Source organism: Chiloscyllium plagiosum, unplaced genomic scaffold (assembly GCF_037043375.1).
Source record: "Chiloscyllium plagiosum isolate Xiang-an unplaced genomic scaffold, Cpla_swu_hap1 HiC_scaffold_6, whole genome shotgun sequence".
Classification (NCBI taxonomy): Eukaryota; Metazoa; Chordata; class Chondrichthyes; order Orectolobiformes; family Hemiscylliidae; genus Chiloscyllium; species Chiloscyllium plagiosum.
The window spans coordinates 2,500,371-2,525,028 of record NW_028270144.1 but is presented as its reverse complement, the minus strand read 5'-3'; the positions used below and the strand labels follow the sequence as shown (position 1 = coordinate 2,525,028).

At 42.7% G+C, this 24,658-nt stretch overlaps 1 protein-coding gene across 1 annotated transcript in view; it reads left to right on the top strand.

Moving 5' to 3' along the window:
- LOC122551103 (neutrophil collagenase-like) overlaps positions 1-18,208 on the top strand; it is a 37,622-nt gene extending 19,414 nt beyond the window's left edge. Inside the window, exons 6-10 of the mRNA XM_043692748.2 lie at positions 5,597-5,714; positions 10,742-10,875; positions 13,350-13,506; positions 13,608-13,705; positions 17,850-18,208. Coding sequence (XP_043548683.1) covers positions 5,597-5,714; positions 10,742-10,875; positions 13,350-13,506; positions 13,608-13,705; positions 17,850-17,947 — 605 coding nt within the window. The 3' untranslated portion in view covers positions 17,948-18,208. The remainder of the gene's footprint in view (positions 1-5,596; positions 5,715-10,741; positions 10,876-13,349; positions 13,507-13,607; positions 13,706-17,849) is intronic.
- The last annotated feature ends 6,450 nt before the right edge of the window (positions 18,209-24,658 follow it).

The following is a 24,658-nucleotide window of genomic DNA, read 5'->3' as shown; positions in this document are numbered from 1 at the left end:
ATAGTTTCACTTCTTTCATGTGTAAATCACAAAACCTTTTTTTTAAAGTTGCATTCTCGGGTTAGCTGTTAACAATGGTGATAGCTAGACAATATGTTGAAGGTGTTAGCCCCCTGTGTTCTCTGTCTATGACCTGATGTTTAGATTGATTCTAATCTAAAAAGTGAAATAACAGAGTTTTACATAAATTCATGCAGTTTTTGAGCTCAGAGTTCTACATGAATGTGTGTGGTTTTTGAGCAAAGTGCAATGTAACTCTGCAAGTACAAATTCACCCCACAAAATATATGTGTGCATGTGGGTCTTTGTACATGGTATCTCAGGATACCATGTACAAAGAGGTAGATTAAGTAAGTGAATCAAAATTTTAACCTAATCAGTTTAGGAAATATCAAGGCAAATGAACAAAGGATGTTGTCTAACATCAGAAAAGAAAGATAAACACGCAGATTAGTTTTCACAGAGAATTCCACAGCTTAAAGCTGAAGACACAGAAGGTAATAGTATCAGGCTACGAAAGCAGGAATTCTCAATGTTTTTCCTTCATACTGGATTATCAATACTTGCTATTCTGTTTCATCTGGCAGAAATGTTCTTCAGGATTCAGTCAATCATGGTGCTGCTGAATTATTTTTCTTGATAGACATTGAACTTCCTTATCCAGAGTGCAACCTGTGCTTTGGTTAACTTCAATGGTTTTACCAAAATGATATTTGACTTTAAGAAATACTGGGAGAAAGTGAGGACTGCAGATGCCGGAGATCAGAGCTGAAAAATATGTTGCTGGAAAAGCGCAGCAGGTCAGGCAGCATCCAAGGAGCAGGAGAATCGATGTTTCAGGCATAAGCTTCGGGAAGAACTCTCCTGCTCCTTGGATGCTGCCTGACCTGCTGCGTTTAAGAAATACTGATGAATTAACTGGGGGAGAGGAAAGTCAGTAGCAATCATAAGGCTGTTTCCTTCCCCATTTTGGTCTGATAAAAAGAAAACGGGAAATAATAGACTCGTTAGTCTAAAATCTGTTATCGCAAAAATACCGAAATCCTTTATTAATGAGGTGATAACAGGACACAAAAAAAACCCATAAGGCAAACAGACAGAGTCAACATCCTTTTGTAAAAAAGGGAATCATACTTGAAATGTAGTAGAATCCTTTAAAATGCATCATCGAAGTAACCAATAGGTGTAGTGTGTTTGATTTCCAACAGGCATTTGATGAGGAAATACTTAAACAGTTGCTGCGCAAGATAAGAGCTCATGGTACAGGGTGATAGTTCAACATGGTTGGGTAGTGGCTAACTTAGCAGAAATAGAGTTATCTTCACCGTTTTCAGGTTGCCAAACACTGATCAGTGGGCAGCTGCAGTGTCCACTGGTGGGGTTCAACTATTTATAAGCTATATCAATATCATGGCTGAAGGGACAGTCTGTATTGTAGCCAAATTTATTTAGGATACAAATACAGTGTATATGGAGGAAAGCAAGCGAAGATAAAGAGATAGAGATGGAAATGATTTAAAGATGGGTTAAGCGAGTAAGCAAAAAATTGGAATTGAACATGGGAAAATGTAAGATTAACCTTCTGACAGGAAGAATAGAAAAGCAGAGTATTATTTGAATGCAGGTAGAGAGCAGTACGTAGTAATGCAGAGAAATGTTGTTGTCCTGTTGCATGAATCAAAAAAGTTAGCCTGCAGATAAAGCAAACATCTGCAAAACAGGCAAACCGAATGCTGGGCTCCATTTCAAGGGGAAGGCAGTCCAAACAAATAAAAACCTTCATACAATTCTGCAGCGGAATTGCTAAGACTGCACCTGATAGAGTGATGGGGAGGAGCTGATGTTGGACTGAGGTGGGCAAAGTTAAAAATCACACAACCTGGACTATAACCAGGTGTTGTGTGATGTTTAACCTGTACAATGTATAGTCTTGGTCTCTTTACTTAAAGAGAGATCATTTTTATTTTTCTTTATTCTTACATGGGATGAGGGCATTGAGTCATAGAGGTGTACAGCATGGAAACAGACCCTTCGGTCCAACCCGTCCATGCTGACCAGATATCCCAACCCAATCTAGTCCCACCTGCCAGCACCTGGCCCATATCTCTCCAAACCCTTCCTATTCATATACCCATCCAGATGCCTCTTAAATGTTGCAATTATACCAACCTCCACCACTTCCTCTGGCAGCTCATTCCATACACTTACCACCCCCTTAGGTCTCTTTTATATCTTCCCCTCTCACCCTAAACCTATGCCCTCTAGTTGCAGACTTCCCGGCCCCAGGGAAAAGACTTTGTCTATTTATCCTATCAGTGCCCCTCATAATTTTGTAATCTTTATAAGGTCATCCCTCAGCCTCTGATGCTCCAGGGAAAACAGCCCCAGCCTGTTCAGCCTCTCCCTATAGCTCAAATCCTTGCAACATCCTTGTAAGTCTTTTCTGAACCCTTTCAAGTTTCACAACATCTTTCCGATAGGAAGGAGACCAGAATTGCACGCAATATTCCAACAGTGGCCTAACCAATGTCCTGTACAGTTCTAACATGACCTCCCAACTCCTGTACTCAGTACTCTGACCAATAAAGGAAAGCATACCAAATGCCTTCTTCACTATCCTATCTACCTGCAACTCAGGGCGGCACGGTGGCACAGTGGTTAGCACTGCTGCCTCACAGCGTCTGAGACCCGGGTTCAATTCCCGCCTCAGGTGACTGACTGTGTGGAGTTTGCACGTTCTCCCCGTGTCTGCGTGGGTTTCCTCCCACAGTCCAAAAATGTGCAGGTTAGGTGAATTGGCCATGCTAAATTGCCTGTAGTGTTAGGTAAGGGGTAAATGTAGGGGTATGGGTGGGTTGCGCTTCGGCGGGTCGGTGTGGACTTGTTGGGCCTAAGGGCCTGATTCCACACTGTAATGTAATCTAATCTAATCCACTTTCAAGGAGCTATGAACCTGCACTCCAAGGTCTCTTTGTTCAGCAACACTCCCCAGGACCTTACCATTAAGTGTATAAGTCCTGATAAGATTTGCTTTCCCAAAATGCAACACATCGCATTTATCTGAATTAAACTCCATCTGCCACTTCTCAGCCCATTGGCCCATCTGGTCAAGATCTTGTTATAATCTGATGTAACCCTCTTTGCTATCCACTACATCTCCAATTTTGGTGTCATCTGCAAACTTACTAACTGTACCTCTTATGCTCGCATCCAAATTATTTATGTAAATGAAAAAAAGTAGAGGACCCTGCACCAATCCTTGTGGCACTCCACTGCTCACAGGCCTCCAGTCTGAAAAACAACCCTCCACCACCACCCTCTGTCTTCTACCTTTGAGCCAGTTCTGTATCCAAATGGCTAGTTCTCCCTGTATTCCGTGAGATCTAACCTTGCTAACCAGTCTCCCATGGGGAACCTTGTTGAACGTCTTAGTGAAGTCCATATAGATCACATCTACTGTTCTGCCCTCATCAATCGTCTTTGTTACTTCTTCAAAAAACTCAAGCAAGTTTGTGAGACATGATTTCCCACGCACAAAGCCATGTTGACTATCCCTAATCAGTCCTTGCCTTTCCAAATACATGTACATCCTGTCCCTAAGGATTCCCTCCAACAACTTGCCCACCACAACTTGACCTAAGACATCAGGCTCACTGGACTATTGTTCCCTGGCTTGTCCTTCTTAAACAGTGGCACCACGTTTGCCAACCTCCAGTCTTCCGCCACCTCACCTGTGACTACCAATGATTCAAATATCTCAGCAAGAGGCCCAGCAATCACTTCTCTAGCTTCCCACAGTGCTCTAGGGTACACCTGATCAGGTCCTGGGGATTTATCCACCTTTATGTGTTTCAAGACATCCAGCATTCCTTCTCTGTAATGTGGACATTTTGCAAGGTGTCACCATCTATTTTCCTACAATCTATATATTCCATATCCTTTTCCACAGTAAATACTGATGCAAAATATTTGTTTAGTATCTCCCCCCTTTTCTGCGGCTCCACACAAAGACTGCCTTGCTGATCTTTGAGGGGCCCTATTCTCTCCCTAGTTACCTTTTGTCCTTAATGTATTTGTAAAAACCCTTTGGATTCTCCTTAATTCTATTTGCCAAAGCTATCTCATGTCCCCTTTTTGCCCTCCTGATTTCCCTCTTAAATATACTCCTACTTCCTTTATACTCTTCTAAGGATTCACTCGATATATCCTGTCTATAAGGAGAAAGTGAGGTCTGCAGATGCTGGAGATCAGAGCTGAAAATGTGTTGCTGGAAAAGCGCAGCAGGTCAGGCAGCATCCAGGGAACAGGAGAATCGACGTTTTGGGCATAAGCCCTCAGGATTCCTGAAGAAGGGCTTATGCCAGAAATGTCGATTCTCCTGTTCCCTGGATGCTGCCTGACCTGCTGCGCTTTTCCAGCAACACATTTTCAGCATATCCTGTCTATACCTGACATACGCTTCCTCCTTTTTCTTAACGAAACCCTCAATTTCTTTAGTTGCTTGGCAATTTGTTGCCCATCCAAATTAATCTTGAACTGAATGGCTCTCCGGCCTACTTCACAGGGAAGTTAAGAGTCAATTGCATTGATGTGGGTCTGAAGTCATATGTAGGCCAGACTTGCTAAGGATGGTAGATTTCTTTCCCTATAGAGGATTATTGTACCAGATATATATGTTTTTAACAATAATTGGCAATTTGTACATGATTGTTATTAAATCAGTTTTATATTTGTGAAAAATACATCTTTTATTGAAATTTATTGCAATCAAATTTCACCATCTGCCTTCATGGAATTTGTACTGATGATTCCACAGCATTAATCTGTTGTTCTGGATTATCAGCCCAGTGATATTGACTACTACACCTCCCCTCCTGTTAAAAATAACTCGGAGAAGGTTCATTTGGCTAGAGGAAGGGCTTGTCTTATGAGCAAAGGTTGATGAGATTTAGCCCAGTTGCAGCTTCTGAATAAGAAGTGATCTTTCTGAAACATGTATTCTGAGAGGGTTTCACAGGGTAAATGCTAGGAGTTTCCATTGTAGTGGAATCTTGAAATGGGGAACAGTTTAAAAATAAGGACTTCCTCTTTTATAACATAAATGAGGAAGAATTTCTTTTTCAGAGTTGCATTAAGTTTTGACAGTCTTTTCTGAAGAGAGCAGCAGAAATCAAAGCCATTTAATATATTGAAGGCTGGGTTAGACAAACCTTTGATTTAGAGGAGAGCTAAGAGTTTTGGGAGATGTGCAGGAAAATGGAATTAAAACATCAGGTCAGTCATGTACTTACTGACCAATAGAGCAGGCTCATTGGTCTGAAGACCCATTTCCTGCACCAATTCATTGGATTCATGGTCAATGTTAAGATCTCCCAGAGTTACTCCCTCATTCCAAATGACAATGCCACCACTTCTGTGGATCTGTACTACCAATGAGATCAGATATACCCAAGAATGCTGGTGAAAGCACCTGACACATTAAATGTAAAGCCTGTTAAACCATCAGTCCACCTTTCATTCTGCATGTGAACTCATTCACAGGGTGTTAATTGGTCCCTATTTTCATCTTACTATCTATATTTTTTGTTAAATTCAGGAGGCCCAGTTACGCCACCAGGCACAAATCCAACACAAGGACCGTTACCCTGTGATCCAGATGTGTTCATGGATGCTGCTGTCAGATTCAATGGCAATTTTCTTTTCTTCAAGAATGGGTAAACTTCCTGTTAGCCTCTTAGTATTTAAACTGTATGGAGCAAAGGTAACAAGAATCAATGAGCTGACATTAACGACAAGACTGAGAACAATAACTGCCTTCTCATGAACAATGTTTGAGCTATTCACAGGCCCAAACTACCTTTTCTTTCCACCAGGAAGAAACTGAGATCAAGTGATTATTTTCAGTATTATCTCCTTTTAATTCATGTATTTCCTGCCACTAGTGGTCCCTTCAAGATTTGATACATGGGCGACTCACTGCTCCAAAAACCTTAAAACAGTGCAAGTGGGACAACTTCAAATTCCAAAGTGGAACAATAAATAGCATGGTTTATTTTGCTATTTATTGGCCATATAAATAGGGTTAGGGTCAGAGTTAGGGTCAGGGTTGGTCATTCTTGTAAAGAACCAGACAATGGATGGAATCAGAGCCATAATCTGATGGGAATTACATGATGTGATCCCAGGATTGCTACCTTCCTCTTTTCAGTCTTTGGACCAAATTTCTACTGTCAAATGTTATTAACATGTCTGACCTCCATTTTAAATGATAGGGAAGTAAACAAATGACAAGTAACTGGCACCAAACAAAACCAAAACAGAGCAATATCTGTTCTAGGAAAAAAAAAGTTGTCAGAATCAATAAATACGGTGTCTCAGTGGTTAGCACTGCTGCTTCACAGCACCAGGGTCCCAGGTTCGATTCCAGCCTCGGGTGACTGTCTGTGTGGAGTTTGTACACTCTCCCTGTGTCTGCATGGGTTTCCTCCGGGTGCTCCAGTTTCCTCTTCGGAGGGTCGGTGTGGACTTGTTGGGCTGAAGGGCCTGTTTCCATACTGCAGGGAATCTACAAAATCATTGATGGGGTGAGATTTCTATATACAGCATCATAAATTCATTATAAAAGAATTTGCAACATGTGTATAAGGAGCAACAGTAGGTCATTTAGTCCCTTATCTGCTCCACCACTCCATGTGATTCTGACTGATCAGATTATAACCTACATTACCACCTACCCCTGATAGCCTTTTGCTCCCTTGTTTAATAAGAAACTATTCAACTCTGCTTTTAAAATATTCAACAGTATCTTGCATAACTGAAGCATGACCTCTTTACTTTTGTATTAAATTCCCAAAAATAACATTCTATTATTTTTCCCGACTACTTGCTATACCTGTATATTATCCTTTTGAGGTTCATGCAATAGTACTGGAAGAAAGTGAGGACTGCAGATGCTGGTGATCAGAGTCGAGAGTGTGGTGCTGGAAAAGCACAGCAGGTCAGGCAGCATCCGAGGAGCAGGAGGATCAATGTTTTGGGCATAAGCCCTTCATCAGGAATTCCTGATTTTCCTTCTCATCAGATGCTGTTTGACCCACTGTGCTTTTCCAGCACCATTCTCTCGATTTTGCAATTTCTCACCACTTGGAAATGTTTCCTTTTTATTCTTCCTGCTGAACTAGACAATTTCACATTTTCCCACAATATACTCCATTTTCCAGATCTTTGCCCACACGTGTAACCGCTCTGTATCTTTTTGTAATTTCCTTATGTTTTCTTCAAAATTTACTTTCTTACCTATCTTTATGTCATCCACAACCATACCACCTCTTTGCCCAAGTCATTTAAATGAATTGTAATCAGTTGAGGTCCCAGTACTCAATAGATGTGAAGCTGGAAAAGCACAGTAGGTCAGACAGCATCCAAGCAGGAGGAAAATCAATGAAGGAAACCCTTCATCAGGCCTGAGGAGGAAGAGGGAGCCCAGAAGTAAATAGAGAGAGTGGGGTGGGGCTGGGGGAAGGGTAGGTGGGATGGTCATAGGGGGATGCAGGTAGTAGGTTATTGTGATTGGTCAGTGGCAGGCAGTCATGCATTTGTGAGTGGGAAGATGGACAGGTTAGGTCAGGTCAGGGAGGCGAATGGGGGGCTGGGGGGGAGCTGGATGTGAGATAAGGCTGGGGGTGGAGGGAGTTTGAGGCTGGTGAAGTGTGTTTGGCTTCACTCTGATAGTGATGGAGGCCAGGGATGGGCATGTTGCCAAGGGAGTGGGAGGGGGAATTAAATTGGATGGTAACCGGAAGGTTGGGTTGGTTGATGTAGGCAGTGCTCAGATGCTCCGCGAACCAGTCTCCAAGGCTGCGTTTGGTCTCCCCAATATAGAAGAGAACATATCGGGAGCAACAGATACACTAGATCAGGTTGGATGAAGTGCAGGTGAATCTCTGTCAGATCTAGACGAATTGTCTGGGGCCTTGCACAGAGGTGAGAGCTCAGGTGTTGCACTTCTTGCAGTTGTAGGGAAAGGCACCGGCTGTGGTGGAGAAGTTGGTGAGGAATGTAGAGTTGGTGGGGAATGTAGAGTTGGTGAGGAATGTAGAGTTGGTGGGGAATGTAGAGTTGGTGGGGAATGTAGAGTTGGTGAGGAATGTAGAGTTGGTGGGGAGCATAGAGTTGGTGGGGAATGTAGAGTTGGTGAGGAGTGTAGAGTTGGTGAGGAGTGTAGAGTTGGTGAGGAGTGTAGAGTTGGCGGGGAGCATAGAGTTGGTGAGAAACGTAGAGTTGGTGAGGAATGTAGAGTTGGTGAGGAATGTAGAGTTGGTGGGGAGCATAGAGTTGGTGGGGAGCATAGAGTTGGTGAGGAATGTAGAGTTGGTGAGGAGTGTAGAGTTGGTGAGGAATGTAGAGTTGGTGGGGAGCGTAGAGTTGGTGGGGAGCGTAGAGTTGGTGGGGAATGTAGAGTTGGTGGGGAATGTAGAGTTGGTGAGGAATGTAGAGTTGGTGAGGAATGTAGAGTTGGTGAGGAATGTAGAGTTGGTGGGGAGGATAGAGTTGGTGGGGAGGATAGAGTTGGTGAGGAATGTAGAGTTGGTGAGGAGTGTAGAGTTGGTGAGGAATGTAGAGTTGGCGGGGAGCGTAGAGTTGGTGGGGAGGATAGAGTTGGTGAGGAATGTAGAGTTGGTGAGGAGTGTAGAGTTGGTGGGGAGGATAGAGTTGGTGAGGAATGTAGAGTTGGTGAGGAGTGTAGAGTTGGTGGGGAATGTAGAGTTGGTGAGGAGTGTAGAGTTGGTGAGGAATGTAGAGTTGGTGAGGAATGTAGAGTTGGCGGGGAGCGTAGAGTTGGTGGGGAGGATAGAGTTGGTGAGGAATGTAGAGTTGGTGAGGAGTGTAGAGTTGGTGGGGAATGTAGAGTTGGTGAGGAGTGTAGAGTTGGTGAGGAGTGTAGAGTTGGTGGGGAATGTAGAGTTGACGTGGGAGTCACAGAGTGAACAGTCCTTGCTAAAAGCGGACAAGGTAGGGAAGGAAATATATTTCTGGTGGTGGGTCTGATTGTAGGTGGCAGAAATGTCAGAGGATGATGCGATGGATCAGAGGCTGGTGGGGTGGTACATGAAGACTAAGGAGACTCAGTGTAGTGGGGAGGGGTTTTGAGGGCATACGTGCAGCAGATAGAAGAGATGCAGTTGAGGGTATCCTTAATTACCGAGGAGGAGAAACTACAGTCCCTAAGGTAGGTGGATATTTGGAATGTCCTGAGGTGGAATGCCTCATCCTGAGAGCAGTTGCAGTGGAGGCAGAGGAATTGAGAGTATGGAATAGCATTTTTGCTGGACGGTGGGCATGAGGAGGTAGTTGTGGGAGTCGATGGGTTTGAAATGGATGTTAGTGGTAAGTTCATTTCTGGAGATAGAGACGGTCCAGGGAGGGGAGGGAGGTGTCAGAAATGGTCCAGGTGCATTTGACGGCTCGGTGGAAGGTGTTGGTGAAGTTGATGAACTGCTCAAGCTCCTGGCAGAAGCACAAGGCAACACCAATGCAGTCATCAATATAGCAGAGAATGAGGTGAGGGATGGTGCCAGTATAGTTGTGGATGAATCCTATGAAGAGGCAGGCATAGCTCAGGCCCATGCTGGTGCCCAAGGCCACTCCTTTGGTGTATAGGAAGTAGGAGGAACCAAAGAAGAAATTGTTGAGGGTGAGGACCAGTTCTGCCAAACGGATGAGTGTGTCAGTAGATGGGACCAGTTGGGCCGATGGGCGAGGAAGAAGCGTAGGATGGAATTTGCCAGAGGTGGGAGGAGGGGTTGTTAGAGGGTGAAATAATTCAACCCACCCTCCAAAACCTTCAATTCTCCAGCGCCCAACACCTCATCTTCACCATCTCATAGAAACTTGTAAAAATGCTAACTCGACAAGACAGGATAAATGCAGGAAGGGTGTTCCTGATGACTGAGGTGTGCAGAACCAAGGGTCTCAGTATAAAGATAAAGGATAGGCCATTTAGGACTGTGATAAAGTGAAATGTCTTCACCCAGAGATTGGTGAGCCCCTGGAATTCTCTGCCATGAAAGTAGTTGAGGCCAAAATTGTGAATGTTTTCAAGAAAAAACTAAGGCAATAGGGATCAAAGGGTATGGGATGAAAGCAGAACAGATTACTGAGTTGGATGATTAGCCATGATCATACTGAATGAAGGAGCAGGTGTGAAGAACCAAAAGGCTACTCTTGCTATCTTCTCTGTTTCTAAATTTCTTATTCATTGTTGTCCTTGCATGAAAAGCAAGTTTCCTCTTCAGAGCCTCTTTGAGTCCAACAGTCCCACAGGGCAATTAGCAATAACTCACCTTTGTGGCCAATTCTATTGAATGGCAAAATCTAATTTATGGGTGAAACATAAACCAGCTTGATGTTTTAAAATTCATTAAAATTACCAAGAATACATAATTTGCTTTGGATAAAATTTACATGCAAAATCTCTTGCTGTTTTACACTTGTTTGGTCAACTCTAAACAGATTATGCTGAAAAAAAAGACAACACAATGAAAACTCCTAAAACTTCTTTAACTTTGCTTTATATGGTAAGTACAACAAATTTCTTCCCCGTAATTATGGATGAAAGTCCATTGAGGGAATTTCTGATTTTGTACCAATGGCCAATTGTTCCAGCTCTCAACGGATTTGTTGAAAATTATCTCATCCAGTCAGGATGACCACTGATACAATTTTGTTCATTGTTGTACAGGTTCTATCGGACTGCAAGGTCTTCAAGAATAATTCCAGTGAACAACACTTGGCCAAGTATCACATCAAATATTGATGCTGCTGTTAAGTACAGCAGGAGTCGCCAAAGGAGAAACAATATTCTCTTCTTCACAGGTTACACATTTCCTACCTACTTTTAGTCCCAAATCTATTTCCATGTAAGTAATAATAGTGTATTGATTCTGATGCAAAAGGAAATCTTGTGACTCATCGGTAGCATTCCTGCCTTTGAGCTAGAAACTCTCCTGTATGAGAAGCTCCAGGTTTTGTTTGCAATGGACAGACCATACAGGTCAGCAGGTTAACAACTGGCCTGCTGAACCTTCCAATACTTCTCCAGAGGGGAAAATGTGCTTGGGACATAATGCGCATACAAGATCCGTGGTTAATTTAATTTGTTCTGTAGTATTTCTTTTGAAATCAAGTTCACCACATGGGTCAAAGCTTCTAGCAGTGTATAGTTAGACTTCCACTTTCACTGTCCAATTCAAGTATAATTTGAATTGTAACTTAAGAGTCATAGCATGAAACAGACCTTTTCTTTTGTTTTTCATTTATCGGATAGTGAAGAAGGCGTTTAGTATGCTTTCCTTTACTGGTCAAGCATTGAGTATAGGAGTTGGGAGGCATTGTTGCGGCTGTACAGGACATTGGTTAGGCCAGTTTTGGAATATTGCGTGCAATTCTGGTCTCTTTCCTATTGAAAGGATTCAGAAAAGATTTACAAGGATGTTGCCAGGGTTGGAGGATTTGAGCTACAAGGAGAGGCTGAACAGGCTGGGGCTGTTTTCCCTGGAGCATTGGAGGCTGAGGGGTGACCTTATAGAGGTTTACAAAATTATGAGGACCATGGATTGGATAAATAGACAAAGTCTTTTCCCTGGGGTGGGAGAGTCCAGAACTAGAGGGCATAGGTTCAGGGTGAGAGGGGAAAGATATAAAAGAGAACTAAGGGGCAACATTTTCACTCAGAGGGTGGTGCGTGTCTGGAATGAGCTGCCAGACGAAGTGGTGGAAGCTGGTACAATGACAACAATTAAAATGTATCTGGATGGTTATATGAATAGGGTTTGGAGGGATATGAAAAGTGCTGGCAAATGGGACTAGATCAGGTTAAGATATCTGGTCGACATGAGTGAGTTGGACTGAAGAGTCTGTTTCTGTACTGTACATCTCTGGCTCTAAGTGCCACAGCACATCTGGTTTGCCAAAAGATGTTGTAGTGTTCCATAAAGGGGGGGATTTATAAAGTAAAGGTAATTAACAGAACCAAAATCTTCTTACGTGCTTCATCTGGAGGATTGCCAGATAACTCCCCTCTTCCTCCTCCTCTTTTTGCTGCTCCTGCCTTGTCTGTGAAAGCCTGATGGCTAAGTGTTACTTCAATTCGAGAATGTAGCAAGCCATCACCGAGTATTGAAGGGTTTCACCAAGTAGTCCTGACAATCGAACCATTATGGGAGTCTAATGGTCTGCCCTATGATGTTGCTGGTTGCCACTTCAGTCATATTTTAGTGCAGTGTCCTCATGCAGTCAAGTATTCAATTTAAGTAAATTCTTGAATTAAATACATACAGAGGAGATAGCCTCTTCTTCATCTTCCTTTGCATTGTGGCCTAATCATGGTGCATGTGTCTGACTGTTACAGAATAGAAATGACGCAGCTGCTGTCAGGATAGCTAACATTCACTGAGCAGAGCTTCTGATCATGGTCATACCTCAGGAACTGGGTCAAGGATTGATAGCTCGTGTGGTTATGGAGCATCTGCCCACTGATTTGTGGTGCCTTCAGAGCCAAACGTGCACAATAAAATATTCCCTGTACCATTCAGAATCGCACCAGGAATTCAAAGTTGAGACCTGTTTTGATCTGTTTACATGTGGAAGTGCATGGGAATTGTCTGACTAATATTTTTGCAGCTTTGGCTCTCAGTGGGCTGGTATCATAGGCACTTGTGAATCAATTTCATTGTACATTCGTTCACAGTCACCTTCTCCCTCCTAGAAATGCTAAACTACCACAGTCCATATAATCAAGGCATTCCAAGTTGTCATTTTCTTAAAGGAATCTCTCTAATTGTACTTGTATGAATCAATACTAATTTGATTCATCATCTTCCTAGAAATTTTGGTCCATGGATTCACCATTTGCTGACATATACATCGAAATGCCAAAGCTGCAGATAACAATGACAAATGATCATTTCTTTATAAATAGTCTGAAACCAAAGATGGAACAGATTATCCTGATGCTTTATTTTTTGGTTCTAGCTGAGACAGTCCTGAATAAGGGTTACACTCAAAACGTCAACTTCTCCCCCTCCTGATGCTGCCTGGCTTGCTGTGTTCTTCCAGCCTCCTGCCTGTTTTGGATTCCAGCATGCAGATATTTTGTCTCAAGACATTAATCTAATAGGTCATTATATTGGTTGTCCTAAATATTGCTAACGCAACTTATATTTGTGTGCCAGTGCTAAAATAAAATTAATTCAGGTGCTTGAATATATCACATTGAATGTTCATTTTTGATTGAGTAATAGGTTTGTCCAAACTTTTTTTTAGAAAAACAAATACTATTCACTTTGCAGGAGATCAATACTGGCATTTCACTGGGACTGTTCTGAATTCAGGGTTCCCAAAGCCCATCTCTACGTTTGGTTTTCCAAGTAGTGTTAGCAAAATAGATGCCGCTATGCAAATTGGACGGAGGTGGATAGTATTTTTTGTGGGAAATCAATTCTGGAGGTAAGTGTATCAGTAAATGTTTGTTTATTTTTGATCTGATGGTTTGTTCTACATTTACCATGGAGTTCATAACTTATTGTATCATATGCTTTTCTCTCTAGATATGATACCGTCACGAACCAAATGAGAGGAAGGCCAAGATTAATAAATGATGTCTTTCCTCAAATTTCTACTGTGGATGCAGCCGTTACATATAAATGTAAGTGTACATATGATGGAGCAAAGTAAAATAGTGCAGAATCATCAGGGCATGCCTGGAACGTTTTAGAAAGGGCAAATAGGGCAACACAATTGGAGGAGATAAAAGATGCAGTTTCCTGTGAAGCTGAATTGGAATATGAGAGGCAGCAGTACTGTAATGTAAGTAGTGCTTCATTGGTAAGTGTAATGATGTGACAGATATTAATTGAACATGAGGTATCTGAAGGAGATGTCTAACACCCAATCTTGTGTGTGGCTGTCAACCTTACAACGCTACTCACACTGTTAGGGTCAGAAGTCACATGACACCAGGTTATCGTCCAACAGGTTTATTCAAAATCATATTGTTAGGGCCGTGAACTGTTGAGTAGACTGGTACACACTCCAGCAGTGTACAAGATCATTCAGCACCTTGTAGCATTCGAGCCAGGTACTCCAGAAGCAACTCAGAGGCTAACCTATTCAGCCATCCCTGTGCAGGCAGCCTTTAGTTTGGGAATGACCTCATATTGTCATTAATTCCAACAGTTGGGTAACAAAGACCAGCCAGATTCCAGAGTAAAACTTTTCACACAAGTAAAGAAAGATGTCCTCCTGGTTTGTTGGACTATACATTGAATTTTTACAACCCAGTCGCTCTGGTTGTCAGGCAAAGCACGCATAATCAAACATGTAATGTACTTTAATAAAAGGACATAAGTTTATTAGAAACATAGAGTCATGCTGCAGAGAAACAAACCCTACAGTACAACCAATCCATGCTGACCATAATCCCAAAATTAACTAGGCCCATAGCCCTCCAAATATTCTTTATTCATTTACTAATCTATATGTCTTTTAAATGTTATAGTTGTACCCACATCCACCGCTTCCTCTGGAACTTCATTCCTCACACAAACCACCGTCTGTGTCAAAAAATTGCCCCACATGTCTTTTTTAAATCTTTCTCCTCCCACCTTAAAAATATACCCCTTAGTCTTGAAATCTCCCACCCCAGAGAAAAGACACCTTTATTCACATAATCTATACACCTGATGATTTTGTAAACCTCTACCCAGGCACCTTTCAACCTCCTACACTCCAATGAAAACCTCCTACACTTCCAGCCTCATAGTCATAGAGACATACAGCATGGAAACAGACCCTTTGGAGCAACCAGTGCAAACCTCCATTCCTGGCATCATCCTGGTAAACCTCTTCTGAACCCTCTCCAACTTAATAATATTCTTTTGATAACAGGGAAACGAGAATTGGATACAGTATTCATTCCATTACTGTATCTCTCCAAGATGGACAAGGAGGTCACCTCACTGGCTTTGACCACTTTGAGGCTAGTAAAATAGCCTTAGACTTCTTTTACTCATTGATGATCTGAAAATCTTCCTTAAAACTAAACAAATCTGTCCTACCGCTGAAATGGGTCTTGTTCTTCTGAACTCATTCTTCCTGTGGTTCCTGGTCATCTTCTTTTTAGTGGTCAAACAAGTTTCATTTAGTAAATACTCCACTAACTTTCTCTCCAGGTAGCTTGCTGGTCATTTAACTTCATTGACATATCGTCTTGGAAGGGCTGGTTTAACTTGCTGGTCCAGATGATTCTCTATCTCTCTTTTAAAAAGCAGTTCAGAACTCCACAGTGGAGAAATCCATTTAACTGTATCTTAGAACTAAGTTACCAGTAACTGAGCTCTGTAGAAGAGTCATAATGGACTTGAAATGTTAACTCTGTTCCTCTCTCCATGGATGTTGCCGAACCTACTGAATTTCTCCAGTGTTCTCTGAGTTGGTCTGCAATATTGTGTGCAGTTTTAATCTCCTTATTTAAGGAAGGATGTCAATTTATTGGGGGTTTAGAGGACATTTACTAGCTTAATATCTGTGATGAGTGTCTTGTCTTATAAGACATGTTTGGCTGGTTTCCATTGGAGATTCAAACTATGGGGGTGGGGGATCTTGGTTGAGGTATGTAAGATATTGAATGGTCCTGACAAGTTAAATGCGGAAAGAAGTGAGTCCAGAGCTTGGGAATACAGATTTAAAATTAGAAGTTCCCATTTAAGACAGAGATTTGGAGAATTATTTTTCCCTCAGAGTATTGTGCAACATTGGAACTCTGCTCAACAATATAGTGGAGGAGGGGGTTTTGCAATATTTTAAGTGCAGACCTTTATAGATTTTTGTTACATAAGTGAGTCAAATGTTAGCGCGATAGGTGGGAATGTGGATTCGGCCATGATCTTACTGAATGGAGCAGCTAGCTCAAGGTGCCAAATGCTCCTATGTAGTGAGTGTTTGATGTACAGCCCTCAACACAGCAATGCTCACTGTTGCAGTGCTGATTTTTTTTATTCTCATGGGATGTGTGCATCACTGGTTAGGCCAACATTTATTGCCCATCCCTAATTGCCCAGAGGGCAGTTAAAAGTCAACTTGGATAGGCCAGACCAGGTAAGGATGGCAGTTTCCTTCCCTAAAGTGCATTAGTGAACCATGCAGCTATTTTTGACAATCACCAATGAATTGATGGCCATCATTAAACTCTTTATTCCAGATTTTTTTGTTAATGCAAACTTCACTATTTGCCATGGCTGGATTCAAACCCAGGTCCCCAGAATATTGCCTGGGTTGCTGGAGTAATAGCTAACAATAATATCATGAAGCCAGTGCCTCCCCACAGCCATAGGACTGTGAAACCTTCAGCCGTTTGATTTGCCAGTGGTTCTTGGAGGTGCTATATCATCACTTAATAGGATAGAAGCCCCAAACAGAGTTTATTAACAGCTAGAATGCCACATAATTGTGTTGTGTTTAACCAATTGACTGAAGCAGAGTTGTTCTTAGTTTTCAAATTAGTTGGCAGGTCCACTTTCTCCCCAGCAAAATCCAACCCATTGTAAGTATAGTGGGAGTTGAATTCCCTCAATGGTGCTCTGAAACAGAAATGCAAACATTAATCATTTGATTCATAAGTGAGAGTGCCAGGCCCAAGACAAAGCTGTAATTTCCACAAAAATACTTAACTGTATTCTTTTTTGTGTAACTTCTTGTACTTTCATTTCAAATTAGAAAAACAATATTGTTCAAGACAAAAATCTGTATATTTCATACTTTGATTATGAGCTTGGCTGATTAGCAGTTATATTATCTGTCCAACTTGTAAATTCAAGAAAATATGACTCCAAATATCTACTGACACAATCTGGTCCTTAATGTGAGAGTGCGGTCACTGGTGTTCTCTAGCACTGACTTTGGTGTATTTTACAGGGTCACAGTAAAAACTAACATGGGTCCTGGTGGCATCCTACATGAGCATCGCCAGTGTTGTCTGTTCCCAGTTTGTCAAGACTCTGAATCTAACCACAACTGGGATTGAGGAAAGGAATGCAGGTCAATGACCAATGGATTCTCATTTTTAGTCCTCAAGAAAGCCCATCCAGAATTTTGAAACAAGCTACTTTGTCTTCTGGTCTTAAACTACTTTCCTAGCCTGGCAATGATCATTGGCTCTATTTGCGCCATCTTGTTCATGAATGCACGTCATCTCTTAGAAAATTAGTATCAGGGCTTACTCCAATCTCTTCTTGGCTAGGAATGCAGGAGCTCCCAACACTGAGGTTACTGTCTCCTGCTGTAGCTCTTCCACTAACATTACATGATATGAAACAATACAGAAAGATGTTGAGTCAATTACAAGAACAAATGTAAACTCCCAGATCAGCTGGAATTTGGCATCTGTTTATCTTGAAGGTTTTCTCTGTTTGTTTTATTCATTCATGAATGTGGGTGTCACTGGCTCGGCCAGCATTTATTGCCCAGCTCTAGCTGCCCTTGAGAAGGTGACGGTGAGGATCTGATTTCCTGAATTGCTGCAGTCCATTTGGTTTAGGTAGATTCACAACGCTGTTGGGGAGGGATGGTTTGGAGGTACCGGCGTTGGATTGGGGTGCACAAAGTTAAAAATCATACAAACACCTGATGAAGGAGCAGCGCTCCAAAAGCTAGTGCTTCCAAATAAACCTGTTAGGAAGGGAGTTCTCCTGGTCACCTGCCAGAGTTATAACACAACAATGATGAACCTCACAATGAAATGTGGTTCCCATGTTTTAAGCAAATAATATTTACATTTCTTTTCCATTTGACAGGGAGATTTTACCTCATAAGTGGACCTTCTGTGTTCAAATTCATGGGAAGGCAATTGATCGGGCGATTTGAACCACAACCATGGCTAAACTGTGAATAACTGACATGCTTTTCTACCAGACTGCTGGGTAGTGCACGCCAACACTGGGGAATGTTACTTACAGAGGATGATATATGATTATAGATATAAGGCAAAATTAGCTCAATGAAGCTTAATTACTAACTCTTTCACAATCCAATTGTTGCATTTAATTTGAAATTAATTAATCAGCTGATTTAATTGTTCAAACTTGTAATGAGAATGTCAATACGACAATTAAGCATTAAAATATCTCAACATATATGGTCTTCTTTGTTTGTCACCTCGATTTGCAGCAAATGCTTGTGTGTCATTTTCACATAATTACAATGAAACCAGATTAGAATAGTTCTAGGATTTTGATCCAGGGACATTAAAGCAACGGCAATAAATTTCCAAATCAGGTTGGTAAATGATTTGGAGGGGAATTTGCAGGTGTTGGTGTTCCCATTTATCTGCTGTCCTTGTCCTTCGAAATGGCCGAGCTGCTGTTTAAGGTGCTGGCTGCATTATTATCATGCATCTTATGTGTGGTAGATACTGCTGCATTATGCATCCCTGGTGGAAGAAATGAATAATGAACATGGTGGACATGGTGCTAATCAAGTGGACTGCTTTGTCCTGGATTGTTTCAAGCTTCTTGTGTATTATTGGAGCTTCTCCCATTCAGCTGGTGGAGAAAATTCCATAAGACATTTAACTTGTGCATTGTAGACGGTGTCGACAGTGTTGCTGGAAAAGCACAGCAGGTCAGGCAGCATCCGAGGAAAATTGACGAATCGGGCTGGAGCCCTTCATCAGACCCGAAATGTCGATTCTCCTGTTCCTTGGATGCTGCCTGACCTGCTATGCTTTTCCAGCAACACACTCGACTCTGATCTCCAGCATCTGCAGACCTCACTTTCTCCATTGTAGATGGTGGACAGGCATTGTGAAAGTAAGAATTACCCATTCTTTTAGCCACTGTAGTTTATATAACTGATCTAGTTCAGGTTCCTGTCAATGGTAATTCCCATGATAATGAGAAATGTTAATGGCATTATACGTTGAGGAAAGAATGCCTCTTCTTAGAGATAGTGATTGTCTGACAGTTCTGTGGTGTGAGTGTAACTTGCCACTTGTCAGCCCAAGCCTGAATGTTGTCCGATCTTTCACCTATTGAAATACAGGTTGATTCAATATCTGAGGATTCATGAATGGTGAAGAAAATTGTACAATCATCAGTGAACATTACCTCTCCTGACCTTTTAGTGAAGGGAAGATCATTGATAAAGCAGCTGAAGATGGTTAGACTTCGGGTGTTTCATAAAGAACTGAGGGGTCTTGTGACACAGTGGTGGTGTCCCTCCCGCTGAGCCAGGAGGACCAGGTTCAAGTCTTACTTGTTCCTGAGGTGTGTCATAACATCTCTGAACAGATGAATTAGAAAATTCCTACTGTCGAGGTATTCCTGCATTCATGCCCTGGGACTGAGACGATTGACCTCTGAGAACAATATAAAGCACTGTTCCTGGGAGATGCTAACTAGTGTGTGTTACCAGTTCAGTTGTCGCAATTCCAGTTCTTTTAGATTAGATTACTTACACTGTGGAAACAGGCCCTTCGGCCCAACAAGTCCACACCGACCTGCCGAAGCGTATACCACCCAGACCCATACTCCTACATTTACCCCTTCACCTAACACTACAGGCAATTTAGCATGGCCAATTCACCTAACCTAAGTCTATGCAACTAACAGTAATGTATACTTACTTATAAATCTAGCCTGAAATCTTACAAAGGACTCTTGTGTTACTCAATTGTAATGTAACTAGGTATTAAATACCATATAATAAAACATCCTGAAGACCAAATCTCTCTTCTGCAAGACATGTGCTTATCCTTCCCCAAATGGCATCAGTAACTTAGACTAATACCACGAAGAAGGATTGGTGGCAGTGAAACTACCCAAGATATCTTCAATGGCTCCAGAGAACTCAACCGCAATGGTTACCATGTTACCATAGATGTAATCCAAAAACACACCAAGTTCTATCACCAAAATGGTGTCAGGCTCCAAACACCTTTGCTATATTCAGGGTCTTCAGCAAATTCTCAATATCACATGGAGAGAATTGAATTGATTGAAGGCATTTCTGATCAAAGATGGAAGGAAATGTTTTAACCCTGTTTCTTTGCATTCAATGGAGTGGACTCCTCGTTATTGAGGATGAACTTATTCGCGGAGTCTTCTCTGCCTGCTAGATTTTTAATTGACCACCACAATCACAACTGGATGTGACAGAACTTAAACATGAACCTTGACTGGAAGGAAGGGTCAGTCAGAGAAATGGAAGAGAGGGGAGGGGCTGGAAATGAAGGTAGGGGATGGGAAAGGAGGATATTTGAAATTGGAGAACTCAATGTTGAGTCCTCCAGACTGTAGGCTGCCCAGGCAGAAGATGAATCCTGAAGAAAGGTTACACCCGAAACCTTGGCTTCTCCACCTCCTGATGCTGCCTGACTTGCTGCGTTCTTCCAGCCTCCTACTTGTCTACTCTAAATGTGATCTGTCGGCTGTGGATTGACTTATGATTATCTATGGAATGGGACTTCTGCTGTGTGGCATGCTAGTAGTTCCCTGTTGTAATTTCACCAGGTTTACACTATATTTTTATATATGTCTGGGGCTGTTTCAAATATGCTTTCCTACACTTTTCATTAACCAGGTTAATTCCTCAACTTGATGGTAATGGGAGAATGGGCATATGTCAGGCCATGAGGTTACAGATTGTATTTGATTACAATTCAACTGCTGCAGCACCTCCTGGAAGCCCAGTTTTGCATTGCTGGATCTATTTGAAACCTATCGAATTTAGCACAGTGATAGTACCACACCACACAATGGAGAGTACACTCTCTGACAAGATGGGGCTTTATCTCCAGAATGATGGTGCAGTTTTGTCATGATGGATGTGACTTTATTACTTTGGACCTAACATCTATACTCTATCATCAGACCCAAACCCCTCCCTTGCCCCACTCTGGACCTAACATCTATACTCCATTACCAGACTCAAACTTCTCTCCCTTGTTCCCTTGACCTGACCCCTGCCTGCCCCAGATCTCATTATCCCCCATCTCTTCCTGCCCCTAGCACTCAATGTTTTCCCCCATCATGCCCACTCCAGGACCTGACATGTCACCCCTCCTCACCGAGGATCAGACCTGAAACGTCCCATCCACCACAAACTACTTTAAACATTTCACCACTTCCCAGAATGCCTTATTCCCTGGAACCTTACACACTGGCACCCTGCTAACATGGCACCCTTCGTCCTGGTGCTCTGCCTCCTACCACCTTAATTTCCCATCATCTGAATCTCACACTTACCTTATCTACTTGCCTTTAGACAGCAGCTATCAAGGTGCTGTCTGTGATTCTAGACATTTGCATTTCAGAATACAGCAACTGACGGCTGTGAAAAGAGATTGCTCTTTGTCCTCCCAACAGTTTCACACTGTGAGGGAATGGCCAGAATGGACTTACAGCTCTGCATTTCTGAGGAAGTACTGATTGGAATCTCCAGTCAGAAATGCGAAGCTGTGTCACGGTGTAAAAAAGGAGCAGAATGGCAGTCTGCATGAGATTGTCATGCCTCAGAAAATCCAGCTGAGTTGTTTCCACTGCCAGCAATTTCAGGCTGGGGATCAACATTTCTCCCCTAACATCAGAGTCCAAGTGTCCCTCAAAAAATTCATCCTCCATTCTCTCACCGGAATGAGTAGAATTGAGGATGCTGAGTGCAAATGTCTTCAATGTCTGAGACAAACATAGAACATAGAACATAGAACAATACAGCACAGAACAGGCCTTTCGGCCCACGATGTTGTGCCGAACATTTGTCCTAGCTTAAGCACCCATCCATGTACCTATCCAATTGCCGCTTAAAGCTCACCAATGATTCTGACTCTGCCACTCCCACAGGCAGCGCATTCCATGCCCCCACCACTCTCTGGGTAAAGAACCTACCCCTGACATCCCCCCTATACCTTCCACCCTTCACCTTAAATTTATGTCCCCTTGTAACACTCTGTTGTACCAGGGAAAAAGTTTCTGACTGTCTACTCTATCTATTCCTCTGATCATCTTATAAACCTCTATCAAGTCACCCCTCATCCTTCTCCGTTCCAATGAGAAAAGGCCTAGCTCTCTCAACCTATCCTCGTACGACCTATTCTCCATTCCAGGCAACATCCTGGTAAATCTCCTCTGCACCCTCCCCAAAGCTTCCACATCTTTCCTAAAGTGAGGCGACCAGAACTGCACACAGTACTCCATCTGTGGCCTAACCAAAGTCCTGTACAGCTGTAACATCACCTCACAACTCTTAAATTCAATCCCTCTGCTAATGAACGCTAATACACCATAGGCCTTCTTACAAGCTCTATCCACCTGAGTGGCATCTATGAACATAGACCCCAAGATCCCTCTGCTCCTCTACCTTACTAAGAACCCTACCGTTAACCCTGTATTCCGCATTCTTATTTGTCCTTCCAAAATGGACAACTTCACACTTGGCAGGGTTGAACTCCATCTGCCACTCCTCAGCCCAGCTCTGCATCATATTTAAGTCCCTTTGCAGATGACAACAGCCCTCCTCACTATCCACAACTCCACCAATCTTCGTATCATCTGCAAATTTACTGACCCACCCTTCGACTCCCTCTTCCAAGTCATTAATAAAAATTACAAACAGCAGAGGACCCAAAACTGATCCTTGCTGAACTCCACTTGTAACTGGGCTCCAGGCTGAATATTTACCATCTACCACCACTCTCTGACTTCGACCGGTTAGTCAGTTTTCTATCCAACTGGCCAAATTTCCCTCTATCCCATGCCTCCTGACTTTCCGCATAAGCCTACCATGGGGAACCTTATCAAATGCCTTACTAAAATCCATGTACACTACATCCACTGCTCTACCCTCATCCACATGCTTGGTCACCTCCTCAAAGAATGCAAGGCAAGACCTACCCTTCACAAATCCGTGTTGGCTGTCCCTAATCAAGCAGTGTATTTCCAGATACTCATAAATCCTATCCCTCAGTACCCTTTCCATTACTTTGCCTACCACAGAAGTAAGACTAACTGGCCTGTAATTCCCAGGGTTATCCCTATTCCCTTTTTTGAACAGGGGCACAACATTCGCCACTCTCCAGTCCCCTGGTACCACCCCTGTTGACAGTGAAGATGAAAAGATCATTGCCAACGGCTCTGCAATTTCCTCTCTTGCTTCCTACATAATCCTAGGATATATCCCGTCAGGCCTGGGGGACTTGTCTATCCTCAAGTTGTTCAAAATGCCCAACACATCTTCCTTCCTAACAAGTATCTCCTCTAGCTTACCAGTCCATTTCACACTCTCCTCTTCAACAATACGGTCCCTCTCGTTTGTAAATACTGAAGAAAAGTACTCATTCAAGACCTCTCCTATCTCTTCCAACTCAATACACAGTCTCCCACTACTGTCCTTGATCGGACCTACCCTCGTTCTCATCATTCTCATGTTTCTCACATACGCATAAAATGCCTTGGGGTTATCCTTGATCCTCCCGCCAAAGACTTTTCATGCCATGGATAGAAATAAAAGAATTCTGGGCCTCCATAAATTTCTGACAATAACTGAATTACAGTTGCAGGATAGTGTTAAGTTGACACTTAGCAACATCTTATTAAATTGATAAAGCAATTACAAGCATTATCCCTCAGTGGGGAAACACAAACTGTCCGCCATCCTTTAACAATTTAAAGCCCAATTGCACAGCTGCTCTTCACACTGGTCCTGTACCATTACCCAAAGGGAAAACACAAGATAGTCCCTCAGTTCGCTGTGAAGATGCTAGTGGAGGCCGGCACTGCTCTACCCTGCCAACCGGTTAAGGAGATGATGTCAGCAGACTCAATTGAGTTCACAGCCCATGTCAGAACAGTGGCCTAGGTGCAGCACAGTACACATCTGTGCTGGAAGGAGGTTAATGATCTTCTGAGCTCTGCAAGCATATGTGACAAGCTCTTCTCTCCAGTAACTCACACACACAGGACACCCGCTCAGTCTAACTCTGCATTGGTGCATACCTCTCACCAGTAGTTAAAAATCACACAACTTTAGGTTATAGTCCAACAGATTTATTTGGAAGTCTTAGCTTTCGGAACACTTCTCTCACCAATACTCGTGGATGGCAACTTTCAGTATTGTATATATCATGCCCACTCAACAGCTCTTGCCCACCTCATCCTACCAACTCACCCCGTCTTCTGTGCTTCATACTCACTCACTGGGGTCACCTCATCATGTCTCCCCTCCCTGACTCATCACTAACCACTCTCTCATCCACCAAACAAAATTGCCCCACACCTCTCTACCCACCCTGTCCTACCCCACCTCAACACCCAACCATTGTCTCATTGCAGGAAAAATCGACCCAGCTCCTGGATTAATGTTTCACCAACCCCTTGACTGACGTAGCTGTAATCCCCGGACTGATTACATTTTATGTGCAGGATTGAACATGGCCATTCCCCCCTGACTGAAATCAGTCAGACCTCTTTGACTGGTTGTCAGATACCTCCAAACTGACCGTAGTCCCACTTGATCTTGCTAAGATCATTTTCAGACGTGGCCATTTGGTTGAGGGACATGCAGTGTATTCGCCCCATAAGCTATTGGTACATGCTGTAGACGTGACATT